Source organism: Peromyscus californicus, unplaced genomic scaffold (genome assembly GCF_007827085.1).
Source record: "Peromyscus californicus insignis strain IS unplaced genomic scaffold, ASM782708v3 Scaffold_12__1_contigs__length_115047231, whole genome shotgun sequence".
Classification (NCBI taxonomy): Eukaryota; Metazoa; Chordata; class Mammalia; order Rodentia; family Cricetidae; genus Peromyscus; species Peromyscus californicus.
The window spans coordinates 73,057,318-73,072,865 of NW_026294413.1; the positions used below are offsets into that span (position 1 = coordinate 73,057,318).

A 15,548-nucleotide genomic window follows, 5' to 3' on the forward strand; every position below is an offset into this window, starting at 1 on the left:
GGTCAGTTGTGCTGGATAGTTTTAGGTCAACTTGACACAAGCTGATGCCATCTGAGAGGAGAGAATTGCAACTAAAATAATGGTTCCAAGTAAGGTGGTAGTGGCACATGCCTTTAATTACAGCATTTGGGAGGCAGAGTTAGGCAGATCTCTGTGAGTTCAAGGTCAACCTGGTCTACAAAGTAAGTTCTAAGACAGCCAATGGTGTTACACAGAGAAACATGCCCGACCCTCAGTGGCTCATAAGATCAGGTTGCAGGAGGGCCTGTATGGCATTGTCTTTAGTGATTGATGGGGGAGAGCCCAGCCCCAGCCCATTGTGGTTGGTGCCATTCCTAGACTTATGGTTTCTAGGTTTCATAAGAAAGCAGGCTGAGCAAACCATGGGAAGTAAGTCAGTAAACAGCACCCTCCAAGAGTTTCTACGTTAGATCCTGCCTCCAGGTTCCTGCCTGTTTGAGTTCCTGTCCTAACTTCTTCAATGATATACAGTGATACGGAAGTGTAAGCTAAACAAACCCTTTTCCTCTCCAACTTGCCTTTTGGTCATAATTTTTCATTACAGCAATAAAAACCCTAGTTAGGACACTAGCATATTATTTACTTTTCTCTTTTCCTGACAGAATGTTGGACAAAAACAACTTTGACAATGGAATATTCATTTATACTTATATGGTTTAAAGGTACAGTTCATTGAGGAAAAGAATGTATAATGACTGAATTGTCAATAGTATAAAGTTTTTTGTTCACATCTTAGTTGAATACGAAGTAGAGATTTTTGCTAGAAACAGAGCAGGACTAAAACCCTCAGGATCTGTCTCCAGCAACCCATTTCCTCCGCCCACCATTTGCAGCAAAACATGTAGAACTGAATAGTATTATGTTGAATGAAATAAACCAAACTCATAAGTACAGGAACTGCATATTCTCTCCAAGAAAGAAACGAAAGTTAAAGCAAAGTCAGCCAGAAAATGATTACTAGAAATTAAGAAGCAAATGGGAAGTTGGTTGGAATTAGCAGCTGGGTTTAATCGGTACATGCTATACACATGTATGTAAATATAAGACTGACCTCATTAATATAAACAACAAATATGTGCTATTAAAAAACTAAAATATTAATCATTATGATGGTGCATGCCTAAAATTCCAGTACTTAGGAGGTAGAGACAGGTGAATCTCTGTGACTTTGAGGCCATTCTTGTCTACAGAGTGAGTTCTAGGAAATAGAAAGACCCTGTCTCAAAAAAAAAGAAAAAGAAAATTAAAATTATATATAAACTTTTATTATCCGATATTAATCAATTCATAGTTTGGAAAATTTTGATAATATTCATCTACATAAATATCTGAAATATTCAATAATCTGCTAAAATTTAATTTTAAAGAGCAAACATAGGGCTGGAGGGTTGGATTAGAAGCTAAGAATGTGTCCCAGAATCCACAATGGGTGATTTATAACTAACTGTAACTCCATCTCCAGTGGATCCAACACCTCTGGCCTCTACAGGCATCTACACTCATGTGTGGACCATACCCAACTACACACATACATATAATTAACAATAAAATAAAGTGAAAAACATGTACATAAAAGTAGACAAAACTTGGCCATGGAATTTACAAATCAAATATTCAAATATGTTAGGAATAATATGAAGATTTTTATGACATTTGATAATTATAGATAAAAAATTTTAAATGCCCATGTGATACATACAGGAGAATGTCAAAAATTTAAAATAATAATATGGCAACTCTGTTTTATTATTGCTGAAGGAATATATTTGAGCTGTCATTTTGAAAACTTCAACTGTCTAAGTTAGTTAACACATATATGTGTATCTACATACATATATGCATACCCTAAACTATATGTGCATGTATTATTTTACATACAGATATATAAATGTTCTATTACCCATTAATTCTACTATGCACTTCTAGTTGTATGTGTATTACATGATGTATTTTTAGCTAAGAGGCACACGCAAAATATTCTTTGCAATCCTTTATTTGTATTTATATAAATTATTATCAAGCCATGTGCCAACTTAAAATAAAATTAATGAACACATTATAGCATGCTAATAAAATAGACTGTGATGTAGCAATGATAAAAATAGAGTTCTGTATAAAAACACAGGTAGATATTGAACAAAATAAAAAATTTATACATGATGTATTATTTCATTACATATATTTTAGATAACCACACAGAGTTGTTTTGTGATAGTTGATCACACTGTGAAACCCAAGACTGTCTCAATAAAATCAACCTTGTATCAGAAGGAGGAGGAGCCAGCAACTAGTTGAAATGATGTAGCCATAGAGAGTAAGGAGGAACATGGAAGACAATAGTGCTGAGAATGATTTGAACTGTGGGGATCAAGAGGTTACAGAGGAGAAGAGTTTTAGTAGGTTGCCTAGACATCACTCTTGTGGTATTTTGGTTAAGAAAGTAGCTGCTTTTTGCCCTTGTCTGAAAAGTTTGCCTGAGGATAAATTGAAGAGTTTTGGATTAATTTCGTTGGCAGAGGAAATCTCAAAACAGGCTAATATAGACTCTGTTGTGTGATTATTAGTGGTAACTCTAATGAAGATTTATAATGAAAATAATCAAGCTGAGTAGGGTAAATTACAAAATGTAAAATTTAAGGAGAAAAAGAGTACCAAAAAGTGCAATGGAACTCAGTCCTATGGTCAAGAAAACAGATTAGGAAATGTAATAAAGGGAGTGGTGACCTCAGAGAATTTGTAAAAAGGAATTAAAGTTTAGAGCCAGGTGTGGTGTTATGTGACTTTAATTGTTGAGACTGTGATAGACTTGAAAGGCAGAGCCTGGTGGATCTCTGAGTTTGAGGCTAGCTTGATCGACAAATCAAGTTTCAGGACAGCTATGCTTAGGCAGTGAAAGACAGAAAGCTGGTTAAGGAGGTGAACTGAGCAAAAGAGACCTCAAAGCCTGCCCTCACAGTGACACACTTCCTCCAACAAGACCACATCTACTCCAACAAAGCCACACCTCCTAATAGTGCCACTCCCTATGAGATTATGGGGGCCAATTATATTCAAACTACCATATTCCACTCCTTGTCTCCCATAAGCTTGTAACAATATCATAATGCAAAAGGCATTAGTGCAACTTCAAAAGTCCCCATAGTCTATCACAGTCTCAACAATGTTTTAAAGTCCAAAGTTCAAAGTCTCTTCTCAGATTCATGCAATCTCTTCAAGAATTGAAAGAGGGGTCCATATTCCAGCCCCAGAAAGTGGCAGAACTTGGCAGCTTTGGCCACATGGTTCTGGCTTTAGAATTAAGGACAGAAAAAGTGGGTTATAGAATTTGCCTCTGAGCCTAAGGAAAGCTGCTGAGGTCAGACATGTGTCAGGGGTGTCCCTGAATACAAGCCTGGTAGAGAGGCTATTGCCTGAAGCTGTGAAGTTGAAGCCTGGATTGTTTTGGAAAGCTCAAGATGTTAGAGATGCTAGAGCCATAAGATATTTGCTGAGAAAAGCTGCTAACAGGGTATTGAACCAGCCCAAGAGAAATAAGTGTGTTGCAGTCAACAAAGCTGAATAGAGTTGGAGATCTCAAGAGAATTTTGACTCAGACATGGAAATGAAGATTTTGGAGTTTTCCCAGCTGGTTTTTGGTCTTACTTTGACCCAGTATTTCCTCACTATGCTCCCTTCCCTACATTTTGAAATGGTAATGTATATTTTGTGCCATCATATGTTGGAAATATGTGATCTGGTTTTTTTATTTTTTATTTTATAGGGGATTACAGTTAATAGACTGCATGAATCTGAGAAGAGACTTTGAGCAATATAGTTAAGAACACAGCAATTGGTTAACAAATGCCAAATGGTCAGCCATCAAAATGTATATAACCAACCTGGGGTCATAGGAGCTCACAGAGACTGAACTGACAAATAGGGAGCCTGCAAGGGACTGACCTAAGCCCTCTGCATGTATGTGACAGTTATGTAGCTTGGTTTTCTTGTGGGACTTTTAACAGTAGGAACAGGGGCTGTCTCTGATATTTTACTGGCTTCTAGGGCTCTGTTCCTCATACTGGGTTGCCTTGCCCAGCCTTAATACAAAACTAGGTGGTTAGTCTTACTACAACTTGATATGTCATGTTTTGTCAATATCCATGGGAGGCCTGCCCTTTACTGAAGAGAAACGGAGGAGGAATGGATGAAGCAGAGGGGAGGGGAGGGAGAGGGACTAGGAGGAGAGGAGGAAGTGGAAACAGCAGTCAAGATGTAAAATAATTAGTTAATTTGTTAATTAAAAGTAAAAAATGAAAGGAAAATGTATAATTTTTTTAAATCTTAAAAAAATCAAATTCTTAAAAACAGAGACTGTTATAACCCTCACTCTGTGATGATACTCAAAATGTGAGTTAAATAAAAAATGCAGCAATTTGCATATCTATAACACATCATCAGGACAATGTCAAAATGAGACTATCTGTTGTCTTACTTTTTTTAAAAACATGTAGCAAATATGGTAATTCACATAAAACTACTGAAAATGGTTTTGATTTGACATATGAAAAAATAAAACACAAGCATATTCATTTTCACTTAAACAAAAATGAGTTGTACTTTTATAATATGGGGAATGATTATTTTGTTACATTCCATTGCACGTTTAAAAAAAAGCAAACATGTTTACAAGTTACATCAACAACCACGGTAAGAGCCTGTTATTTGTATTTAGAGAAAAATAGAAATAAAATACACATATACTATAATACCATTTACTAAGACAGACTTAAGGATTTAATAGTCATAAATTAAAGAAGTAACCACACTCAACTTTGATAATTTGATACATACTTTGTGTTTATTTAAAGAGAAAATTAACTTTGCAGTTAGGACCAAACAATTAGAGCTCTGACATAAACTTTTTTTTCTCTTTTGGATACAAGGTCTCACTCTGTAGCTCAGATTGCCTTGTACTTTAGTGATCTTCCTATATCAGTTTATTAAGTCAAGGAATTGTAGGTTTGAGCAAATATCACTTAGAGACTAATGGACCAGGATAGAAGGCCCGGAGATAAATCCATATAACAATGGACACATGAATTTTGAGAAATGCATCAAGAACATATGCCAGGGTAAGACAGATTTCTCCCAGTCTGCAATCTATTTGTCTGCTGGTAATTTAATTTTCTGTTTAAAACGTTTAAAATTTCAGACTCTCTCTCTCTCTCTCTCTCTCTCTCTCTCTCTCTCTCTCTCTCTCTCTCTCTCTCTCTCTCTCTGAGTCTTGGAAGGGCAAGAAGTTCCAGTCTATACTTACAACCTCTAGTGTACTTCCTGCTTTCCTGTAGCAGTTTCAGGTTTTAACTTAAAGATTTTTGAACTATCTTGAACAGATGTTCTTTGCAGGATGGGAGGTTTGAATCTACATTCATTCTCTGTAGATGGGTATCCAGTTTTGCCAAAGCATTTGCTGAGAAGGCTATCTTTACCCAGGTGTATATTCTTAATGCATTCCCCAAAATTCATGTGGCCATTGTTACATGGATTTATATCTGGGTTCTCAATCCTAGTCCCATTAGTCTTTGACCCTACTCAAACCACCACATTCCACTTGATGGTCCCCATAGGCTTATTGCCACATCACAATGTAAAGCTGCATTCAGTCCAACTTCAAAAGTTCCCATAGTCTATTATAGAATCAACAATGTTTAAACATCCAAAGCTCAAAGTCTCTTCTGAGACTCAAGGCCATCTCTGAACTGTAGCCCTCCGCAAAATCAAAATCAAAAAACATATCACATATTTCCAACATACAGAGGCACAGAATATACATTACCATTCCAAAAGGGAAGAAAGGGAGCATAGTGAGGAAATACTGGGCTAAGCAAGTCTGAAACCCAGCAGGGCAAACTCCAAATTCTGGGTCACCATGTCTGATACCAAAGCACTCTTCAGATCTCTAACTTCTCTTAGCTTTGTTGACTGTAACATACTCTCTCTTGGGGTGGTCCCACACCCTGTTAGCAGATATCCTTGGCAATCATCACACAACTCTGTCATCTTCAACATGCTGGGGTCTCCAGTGCAATCTGGGCTTTGTCTTCACAGCTTCACACAATGGTCTCTCTGGGCCTCTATGCAGAAATCCCACTGACACATGGCTGACCTTTCTTGTAGCCTTGATTCTAAAGCCAGAACCATGAGGCCAAAGCTGCCAAGTTCTGGTGCTTGATAGGGCTGGAACTTGGCCCCTTTGTCCAATTACATTAGCATCAGATTTTTATTGTTAATTGTTTCCTTCACTGCTTAAACTTTTATTTCTTTTTACAAGTTGGAAGCTTAGCTAGATGTTGTATTGGCCTTAGATCACCACTCCCTTTATTTCACTTATCATCAGACTATTCTGTAAGCTTTGTATCTCCTTGAGCACTGGACTTAGTCACATTTTACATTCTGTTGCTCCTTCTCTCCTCAAACTGTACCTTTTGTATTTCTCTTTGTTCAGTTTGCTCCTTTTCTTTATATATTTGCATCAGAGTGATTACCAATAATCACTCGACAGAACCAATACTAGACTGTCTTGAAATCTCCTCTGTCAATGCCATCAATTCAAAACTCTGCCATTTAGCCTCAGGCAGATTTTTAGGATAACGGCAAAAAGCAGTCACATTTTTTTTTTTTTTTGCTAAAATATTACAAGAATGGTCTCTAGGCTACTTACTAATATTCTTCCCTTATGAAACCTCTTAAGCTGATCCCCCACAGTTCAAATCACCCTTAGCACTGTCTTCCATGTTCCTACTAGAATGTCCCATCAAGCCCCAGTTAAAACATCCAACTGGTTTTCTAGTGAAAAGTCTCACATTCTTCTGCTTTTCTCCAACAAACAGCATGGTCAGGCCTGTCTCTTCAATACCCCAGTCCCTGGTACCAAAATCTGTCTTCATCACTGTACTATTGCTGTGAAGAGACATCACGCCAAGGCAACACTCATGAGGAAAGCATTTAATTTGGGACTTGCTTACAGTTTCAGAGGTTTAGTTCATTATCATCATAGCAGGGAGCCTGGTAACAGGAACATGGCAGCATGGAACATGTAAACAGACAGGGTAATAGTGGAGAAATGGTCAAGAGCTACATGCTGATCTACAGGCCTAGAGGGTCAGGTTGGGGCTGGCATGGGCTTTTGAAATCTCAAAGACTACCCCAAATGGCACATTTCCTCCAACAAGGCTACACCTACTACAATGAAGACACACCTCCTAATCTTTTCAAATAGTGCCACTTCCTGGAGACTAAGCATTAAGTATGTGAATTCATGGGGCCATTCTTATTCAAACCACCACATTTTCTGAATCACTATATCACTATAGTATAATTTGAGGTCATGTATTATGATATCTCTAACAGTGTTCTTTTGGTTTAGAATTTCTTTGGCTACATGTCATCTATTCCATTTCCATATGCATTCATCATAAAAGTCCTTTAGAAATTAGAGATGGATAGAACATACCTAAAAGCTACAAGCTATAAAAGACAAACCTGTAATCAATGGTACACTAAATGAGGAAAATATTTTAAAAAAATTTTCTTTAAAGTCTGGAATTAGACAATGTGCTGAGTTTTTCCATCCTTATTCAATACTTTTCTCGAAGTTTTATCCAGAGCAGCCAGATAAGAGAAAAATATAAAAGGAGCTAAAAGTAGGAAAGGAAGAAGTGAAATGATTTTGTATTTCAAAGATCCTCCAATACCTCCAATATAATAAGCTGTTCAGGTTCCAGAATACAAGGTCAGCATAAAAATGAATAGATTTCATGTACCCTCTAATACATCTAGGAACAAGACTCATCAAGGACATGACTGACACAGACAAGGAAAACTTCAGAACAATGGAAAAGAAATCAAAGAAGATACTGGATGATGGAGAGAACATCTATGCACCTGGACTGGGAGAATTAAAATTATTTATGAGAATGGTCACACTACCAAAAATAAATTATGGATTCACTGAAATTCCCATAATTTTTTCATATAGCTACAAAAGCAAACCCCAAGTATTTTGGTTTTTATTTTTAAAATTTACCTACAGAATGAGGGTAGGAAGAAGAGATATTAAGTAATGATATCTGAATGGATTGGTAAGAAAAAGATGTTTAAGATGTTCTAATTGCATGAATTCTGGAAGAAATAAGAAGCCGCTTAGTTAATGAATTCACAATGTTCCTCCCTGCGGAAGGCACCTTGCAATTGTGTTGGAAGGATATTCGACAAGGAATTGGAAGATGTGGTCTATAATCAAAGTCAAAATCCTTCAAGGGATGGCTGACATCTTCTATAGATTTAAGTTATAGGACAGGCAGATTAATATCAATGCAGGCATCAAAATTCTGTATTTTTCTTTTATCCCCATTCCTGAAGGCAGCAAGGAATTTGAGGAAGCAAATAAAATTTCCAAAACTCAGAAAGCTCTTAAAACTTATAAAAGTCATAAGTTCCCAAGATTATATATAATAACTGTTAGGGAAAGGGTAGTTCTGAATGGGTGAACTGCCTGCAAATTATGCAGGAAGCTGCATGAACACAGCTTTCATTAGTTATTACCCACGCTGGGGTGGGATTTACAGTGGTACAGCTCCCTTCAACTGGCGCATGTTCCTGTACGTAACCCTAATAAACTCATTGGTTCATTAACCTAAACTTGGGTATATTATTTCCTTGATATGCTGTTGTTATGGTATCTATGGTGAATAGGGTTTGCTCATGTCACTCCAAGAAAACTCACAGAAAAATTATATATCCATTTTAGTAGAAGTCTTCTGTTGGACACAGTGTTTCTACTGTAAAACAATTCCTACAATCTTAGTCTTTTTTTTCTTTATTAAGAAATTCTTTATTCCTTTTACATACCAACCACAGATCCCTCTCTCATCCCTTCTCCCACTCTCCCACAGTCTTCTCCTTCAACCCAAACCCACCCCTCCCTCAAAAAGGTAAGGCCTCCCAGGGGGAGTCAGCAAAGCCCAATACATTCAGTTGAGGCAGGACCAAGCCCCTCCCCGCTGCGTCAAGGATGGGCAAGGTGTCCCAACATAGGTCATGGGCTCCAGAAAGCCAGCTCATGTACCAGGGATAGATGCTGCTCCTGCAGCCAGGGGCCCCTTAAACAGACCAAGCTACTTGAGCTGGAACAGTGCCTTAGTCTTAAAACAATTCTCATGGCCTTAGTCTAGAATTCTTGCCTTAGAAACCAAGCATATAATCATACACACTTCTAAGAATTAATACAGCAAGGCATTTGTTGGCTCTGTAGTGTGAAAATACACATGAATTCTTATCAAGTGTTGACATTCTCACTGATGTTTGTATTTAGCAGTCCTGAAGCATAATGACCTCACCAAAAAATTATTTCTTGATTTTTTTCCCACTGTGTCATGTGTTCTGTAACAAGATAAATCATTTTGTTAGTTACCCTTCTTCCTTCATTTGTGGAACCCATGAGTTGATCTTGTGAGAAAACAAATGATCTCATGTAATTATCTCAAATGGAGGCAATTTCTGTGATCCTAACTCTCATGTGGGTCTCCCGGTCACTATAGTCCAGTGACGTCAATTCAAAATTAGTTTCTAATCATTGCAATTATTTTTTTATATCTCTATATTGAGGACAGTCATATTCCAAAGAGTTGAGGGTGAAAATTGAGTTGGGAAAGGTATGGGTTTCCTACCTTCCTCGCCTATATATTGGCTCCCGCGGATTTGTGCTGCTCTTGTTTGGTGCTTTTAAAAAAGATTGCTGTTTTCTGGACCTATAAGATGAGATAAGTCAGGAGACATATTCTTAGGAAATGTAAGTAAACATATATATATATACTTAGAAATGCAATGTAAACCAAGAAATGTGAATCTTGGTGACATGCCATAGGTGTTAATTTCTGGAGGATTCTGAATGTTATTTGTGGTTATTTAATTTATTGTGAACAGAAGCAACATATATCGAGAATTAGGCTAAGTTCTTTGCAAATTCTATAAAATATCGTTTATTTTGCAACTCCTTTTTAATTGCCTTTTTATCTATTCCAGATTCTTAACTATTCAAGTGCTCCCCAGTTCCTTAGAACCCCCACGTCCAGCACCATCAGATATACTAGAAAGCAGCTCATTGTGGCTACAGACACTCAGCCTATGTCTTCCTTTTTTTTAAAAAAAGTAAACTTTATGTTCTCTCAATAGTGCTATATAACAACTAAACTACTCCAATAGTTAATGACTATAGTAGATTATATGATAACTTCATATTTTCCATTTAATGTTAGGTAAGCAACATGTTTTTGTTTCTGTATATATCCAGACAATGTACCAATATATGTTCAATAACCATAATCATAATATATCTGATCTGTCTTAAGTTAGAATGTAAAAGGACAAAATGATTTAAAAGTTGGTAAAAGGGGCATCCCTGAAACAGTAGAATTTCGTGACTCATGTAAACTTCATATCCTTCCTCTTTTCATCTATCAATTCTAATATCTGAGTAATAAGTATTGGAGAAAGATTAACATACTAAAATTTTAAAAATTCAGGGACCTGAAGATTATTCTGCCCTTCCAAATCTGCAGGCATGGATTTATTTTTGAATGTTGTAAGAACTGAAAATCAGTTTTACATGAACACATCTAATTGGAAACATTTTAATATGAGTTAGTCCAGGCAAAGTAAAATTGGCAAATATTAATCATAAAAATTATTAGATTAGATTGAGTTAGAATAAAAAGATAAATTAGAATAAGTCTAATCTAAGGTAATACACTATACCTTACAAGTAATTACAGATTCTTAGAAATCATGTAGTCCTCATCGAAATAATCAACTGAGAGGCAAATTTGGTATTTTTTAGAATAATCTAATAATTATTTAATATTTAAAAATAATGAGCCCTAAAAGGTTAAAAGACACAGTCATTGTCTCATAGATGCCCAATAAGACACTTATGATTCTGACATTATGTTTGCTTTCACCGTTATAAAATAATTTATTACAGATAAAATGTTAATACATTTCATCTAATATATATGTCAGACAAAGAAGGCAACAGATTTTATTAACTTCTCTAATGATCAATAGATCAATATACTGGCCCAATCCTTATTGAAGCAGATAAAAAAATTCTAAGTAGTCTGTTACAGTGACAGCAGGAAGCCTTGAAAGTGTCAGGCTTTTTGTGCTTATGAACTGGGGAAATTAGAAAGGGCTGATGTGGGAAATGCAGTTAGAGTTCCTAGTCCACCTGCTTTTATTTCTGACACCAAGAAACTTGGCTCTAGATTTTTCTAAAGTTTTCCAAGAGTCCCAGAAGCCATAGACAGTGGGAGGAATGAACTTAATAGGAGAGTCAGAGGGGTTACTGGAGGCCAGTTCTTGATTTGATCTACTCACGTGACTGGATTGTGTGCTGTATTTTAAATTCTCTGCTCTTGGTTCTTTTACACTTACTCTCCTTTATGGGGTATATATGAAAATCCCAGCAAGATGTTTCTACTTGTATTACTCTCTTTCCTGAGTGTCAGGGTCCTGTTTGACAGATGTTTAAGAGTTGGAACTCCTGAAAAATAAAACAAAAGTTAAAAAAAGTTCATAAAAAATGTAGTGTCCTCTCAAAAATCAAATTTGTTTTATTATATATATATATTTCCTGTAATATGCTCTACTTTAACTTCTTAAACATTTCTGGCTATTTTGGTGTGCTTGTTTTGATGGTGTAGGTGATAAAACACAAATTAGTTCCTGGCTGGGTTCTAACAAGTTAGAGACATAAAATATAAAAGTTATTCTCTGAGTTTGTTTCTTGAAGCCAATTAAGATTATACATCACTTATTGCCCTATGTGTAACTCATCCAGTGAAACTCAAGCAGTTTTGATCTAAGAAGACATTGGCATCTGCAGTTTCCAGTGACAAGAAATAATAAAAAGACATCTTTGAAGACCTGATTTAAATGTGAGTGATGTTCAAATTGAGATAATCTAATGTCCCATTGCAGATTGCTTTCTATATTTCTTATTTCTATACATGTCTGTAAGTTATACCTCGCTTATATAAGTAAAACAAGTCAAAGGGAAATAATTTCAGATGAAGTGGGGGATTTTCACCGTGTAGGAAAGAAAAATTCTCACAACTTAAATTCCTACAATACATAATCACTCTTTCTAAACATAATTATTCTTGAGGCTCTTAAAATCTCTCTCTCTCTCTCTCTCTCTCTCTCTCTCTCTCTCTCTCTCTCTCTCTCTCTCTCTCTCTCTCTCTCTCTCTCTCTCTGTGTGTTCATGTCACAATAAAATTCCTGTCCTTAATCCCAGCACTCGGGAGGCAGAGGCAGGCGGATCTCTGTGAGTTCGAGGCCAGCCTGGGCTACCAAGTGAGTCCCAGGAAAGGCGCAAAGCTACACAGAGAAACCCTGTCTCGAAAAACCAAAAAAAAAAAAAAAAAAAAAAATTCCTGTCCTTATTAGCACTAGTGGCTGTGTATGAAGATTATCATCTCAGGGCTTACTTTACAGGAACACATGTGTCAGGTCTCATTGTAAGAAAAATCTTCGAGAGGATCTGAGTGACCAGAAGAAAAGCTCTGTGAAGTTCTGTATCTTCTAGTTATGCCAGAACTTAGTATTTTCCTTTACGGAATTTGTAATTGGAGAGGAGGAGATAATATGTAGTTACAGTTACTCAGGGTGAGGGTCCTTGTTATAGATGAGTTAACTTACACAAATCTAGAATTGTCTTTGTCATTATAAGCTTCATAAATGCATAACATGTTTATAAAAGGGTAAAACAAGAAGTGTACATATCAGTAAGTTTCATCAGCCACATCAGCCACAGAACTCCCAGGACTCAGTGTCCTTCTGATCCTTCTGTTCTGTTCAAAGATGATTACAATTAGGTTTCTCAAAACCATGTATTTGTTTGGACTGACTTTAGACTTTGTATAACTAGATTCATACAATATTTTTATGACATTATTTATATTAATTTGAGTAACTAAAAAAACCCTCCATGGATAGAAACATAAAAAGTATGATCTTGATCTTTGAAATATGAACTGTAATTGAGAAAGCAAGCCAAATTTATTTAATTGATTGATTTCTGTTCTGTTTCTATTCAGCAACTGAAGACAAAAATCTTTCAAAGTCAATGAATGAAACAAATTACTCTCGGGTAACAGAGTTTGTGCTGTTGGGCCTGTCAAGTTCAAAGGAGCTCCAACCTTTCTTATTTCTCATATTTTTACTGCTGTACCTAGCAATCCTGCTGGGCAACTTCCTCATTATCCTCACAGTGACTTCAGACTCCCGACTTCATACCCCCATGTACTTTCTGCTTGCAAACTTATCTTTTATAGATATATGTGTGGCTTCTTTTGCTACACCCAAAATGCTTGCTGACCTTCTGGCTGAACGAAAAACTATATCTTTTGAAGCCTGCTTGGCTCAAATTTTCTGTGTTCATCTCTTTGCTGGTGGTGAGATGGTACTTCTTGTATCCATGGCCTACGATCGCTATGTTGCAATATGCAAACCTCTCCACTATATGACAATCATGAGTCGCCGTGTGTGTATTATTCTGGTCGTCATCCCCTGGTGTGTGGGTTTCATTCATACAACTAGCCAGTTGGCATTCACTGTTAACTTGCCATTTTGTGGTCCTAACCAGGTGGACAGTTTTTTCTGTGATCTCCCACTGGTGACCAAGTTAGCTTGCATAGACACTTACGTTGTCAGCTTACTGATAGTTGCAGATAGTGGCTTTCTCTCCATGAGTTCATTTCTCCTCTTGGTTGTCTCCTACACTGTGATTCTCATTACAGTTAGGAATCGCTCCTCTGCTAGCATGGCCAAAGCCCGCTCCACCCTAACTGCTCATATCACTGTAGTCATACTCTTCTTTGGACCATGCATCTTCATCTATGTGTGGCCTTTTAGCGGCTATTCAGTTGACAAAGTCCTTGCTGTGTTCTACACCATCTTTACACCCATATTAAACCCAGTTATCTACACTTTGAGAAACAAAGACGTAAAAGCAGCAATGTCAAAGCTGAGGAGTCACTATCTGAAGCCTGGACAGGTTTCTGCACTGATTAGAAATGTTGTTATTCTGGAAACAAAGTAAAATTATGGGACTGGCAGCATTTTTTTCTCTTTTTCTCTGGACATTTCCATAATTGAATTACTGTTCTTCCTAAAGGTAGTCATTTAACATATGGAGATATTTAAAATTATAGGCTTACTACACTTGTAATAAGCAGAACACATTTTGTGAAATTTTTCTTTCAATTACTTTTGTTCTTTGCTGTTTTTTCCTTCTTGTTTTAAAATTAAGAGAGTTTTAAAATAAAAGGTTGGCCGGGCGGTGGTGGCGCACGCCTTTAATCCCAGCACTCGGGAGGCAGAGCCAGGCGGATCTCTGTGAGTTCGAGGCCAGCCTGGGCTACCAAGTGAGTTCCAGGAAAGGCGCAAAGCTACACAGAGAAACCCTGTCTCGAAAAACCAAAAAAAAAAAAAAAAAAAAAAAAAAAAAAAAAAAAAAAAAAGGTTGGCTTTTCTGTGAATGAATTTATATCATTTATTGAATTGCAAATACATTTCGTCTTGTATAGTTGGAAAATATAGTTCATATTCAAACTATGAAGTACATTTACTGCTTATAAAGGGATGTATTTTATAAAACCAGATTTTTAAACAAAAAAGAGTGATGCGTACTTGTTTTTTCTATTTCTTTGTTCATTTTGCTCCTGCACTACTGCAGCTTTTTGTAAACTTCATGTGCTGATCAGTTTTAAATGTTTATTTACAGTATCTTATAGTCACTGGACCTCTGCACAAAGTTTACTTTTCAGTACCAGATTCTACAACACTTGGGTTTTATGTACAACAGAATCTAATTAAATGGAAATTAATTACAATTGGTAAGAACATGAACAGATTCTTTGGACAAGCCAAAGAGATTATAAACAACATCAGTTCCTGGATCAGAACCTTGCATCTTGTAAGCAAAGGCCTAATACTGCTTGACAAAAAAAATCCTTAGATGTTACTAAATGTGACATGTTACATTTAGATGTTACTAAAGCTTTATGAGTCAATTTTCTTACTGTAGGTTATCTAATGGCCATGTTACTGTAATTATTCATTATTTAGAATTCACTGTTTTCATCAGTAACCTATGTTACAGCAAAATTTTTTGATTCTGGAGTGTTAAGTTGTAGTGCCTGTAGTTAAATTAAGTGCCTACATTTTCACTTTAAAAATGCTGAGAGAATGAATCTTCAGAGTTCCCATTATTTTCGATAAAGTAATTGTTAATTATCATGACTACTGTTACCATTTTAAGATAGGGATGTATATAAAACATCCCACTATAAAATGTAAATATACACAATTCTGTTTGCCAATAAAGATAAAAATACTTATGTTGTACTCTGTACATGGTACAGAATCTGTCTTTCTGTACTACATCTATTTTAGTTAAATAATATTCTGCAGGTTTTGTGCTG

At 36.3% G+C, this 15,548-nt stretch overlaps 1 protein-coding gene across 1 annotated transcript; it reads left to right on the plus strand.

Moving 5' to 3' along the window:
- The first annotated feature begins 13,177 nt into the window (after positions 1–13,177).
- On the plus strand, positions 13,178–14,164 carry LOC128108001 (olfactory receptor 4K15-like). The gene has a single exon (XM_052734327.1). It carries the CDS (start codon positions 13,190–13,192, stop codon positions 14,162–14,164), a length of 975 nt encoding a protein of 324 aa, XP_052590287.1. The 5' UTR covers positions 13,178–13,189.
- Positions 14,165–15,548: the final 1,384 nt, after the last annotated feature.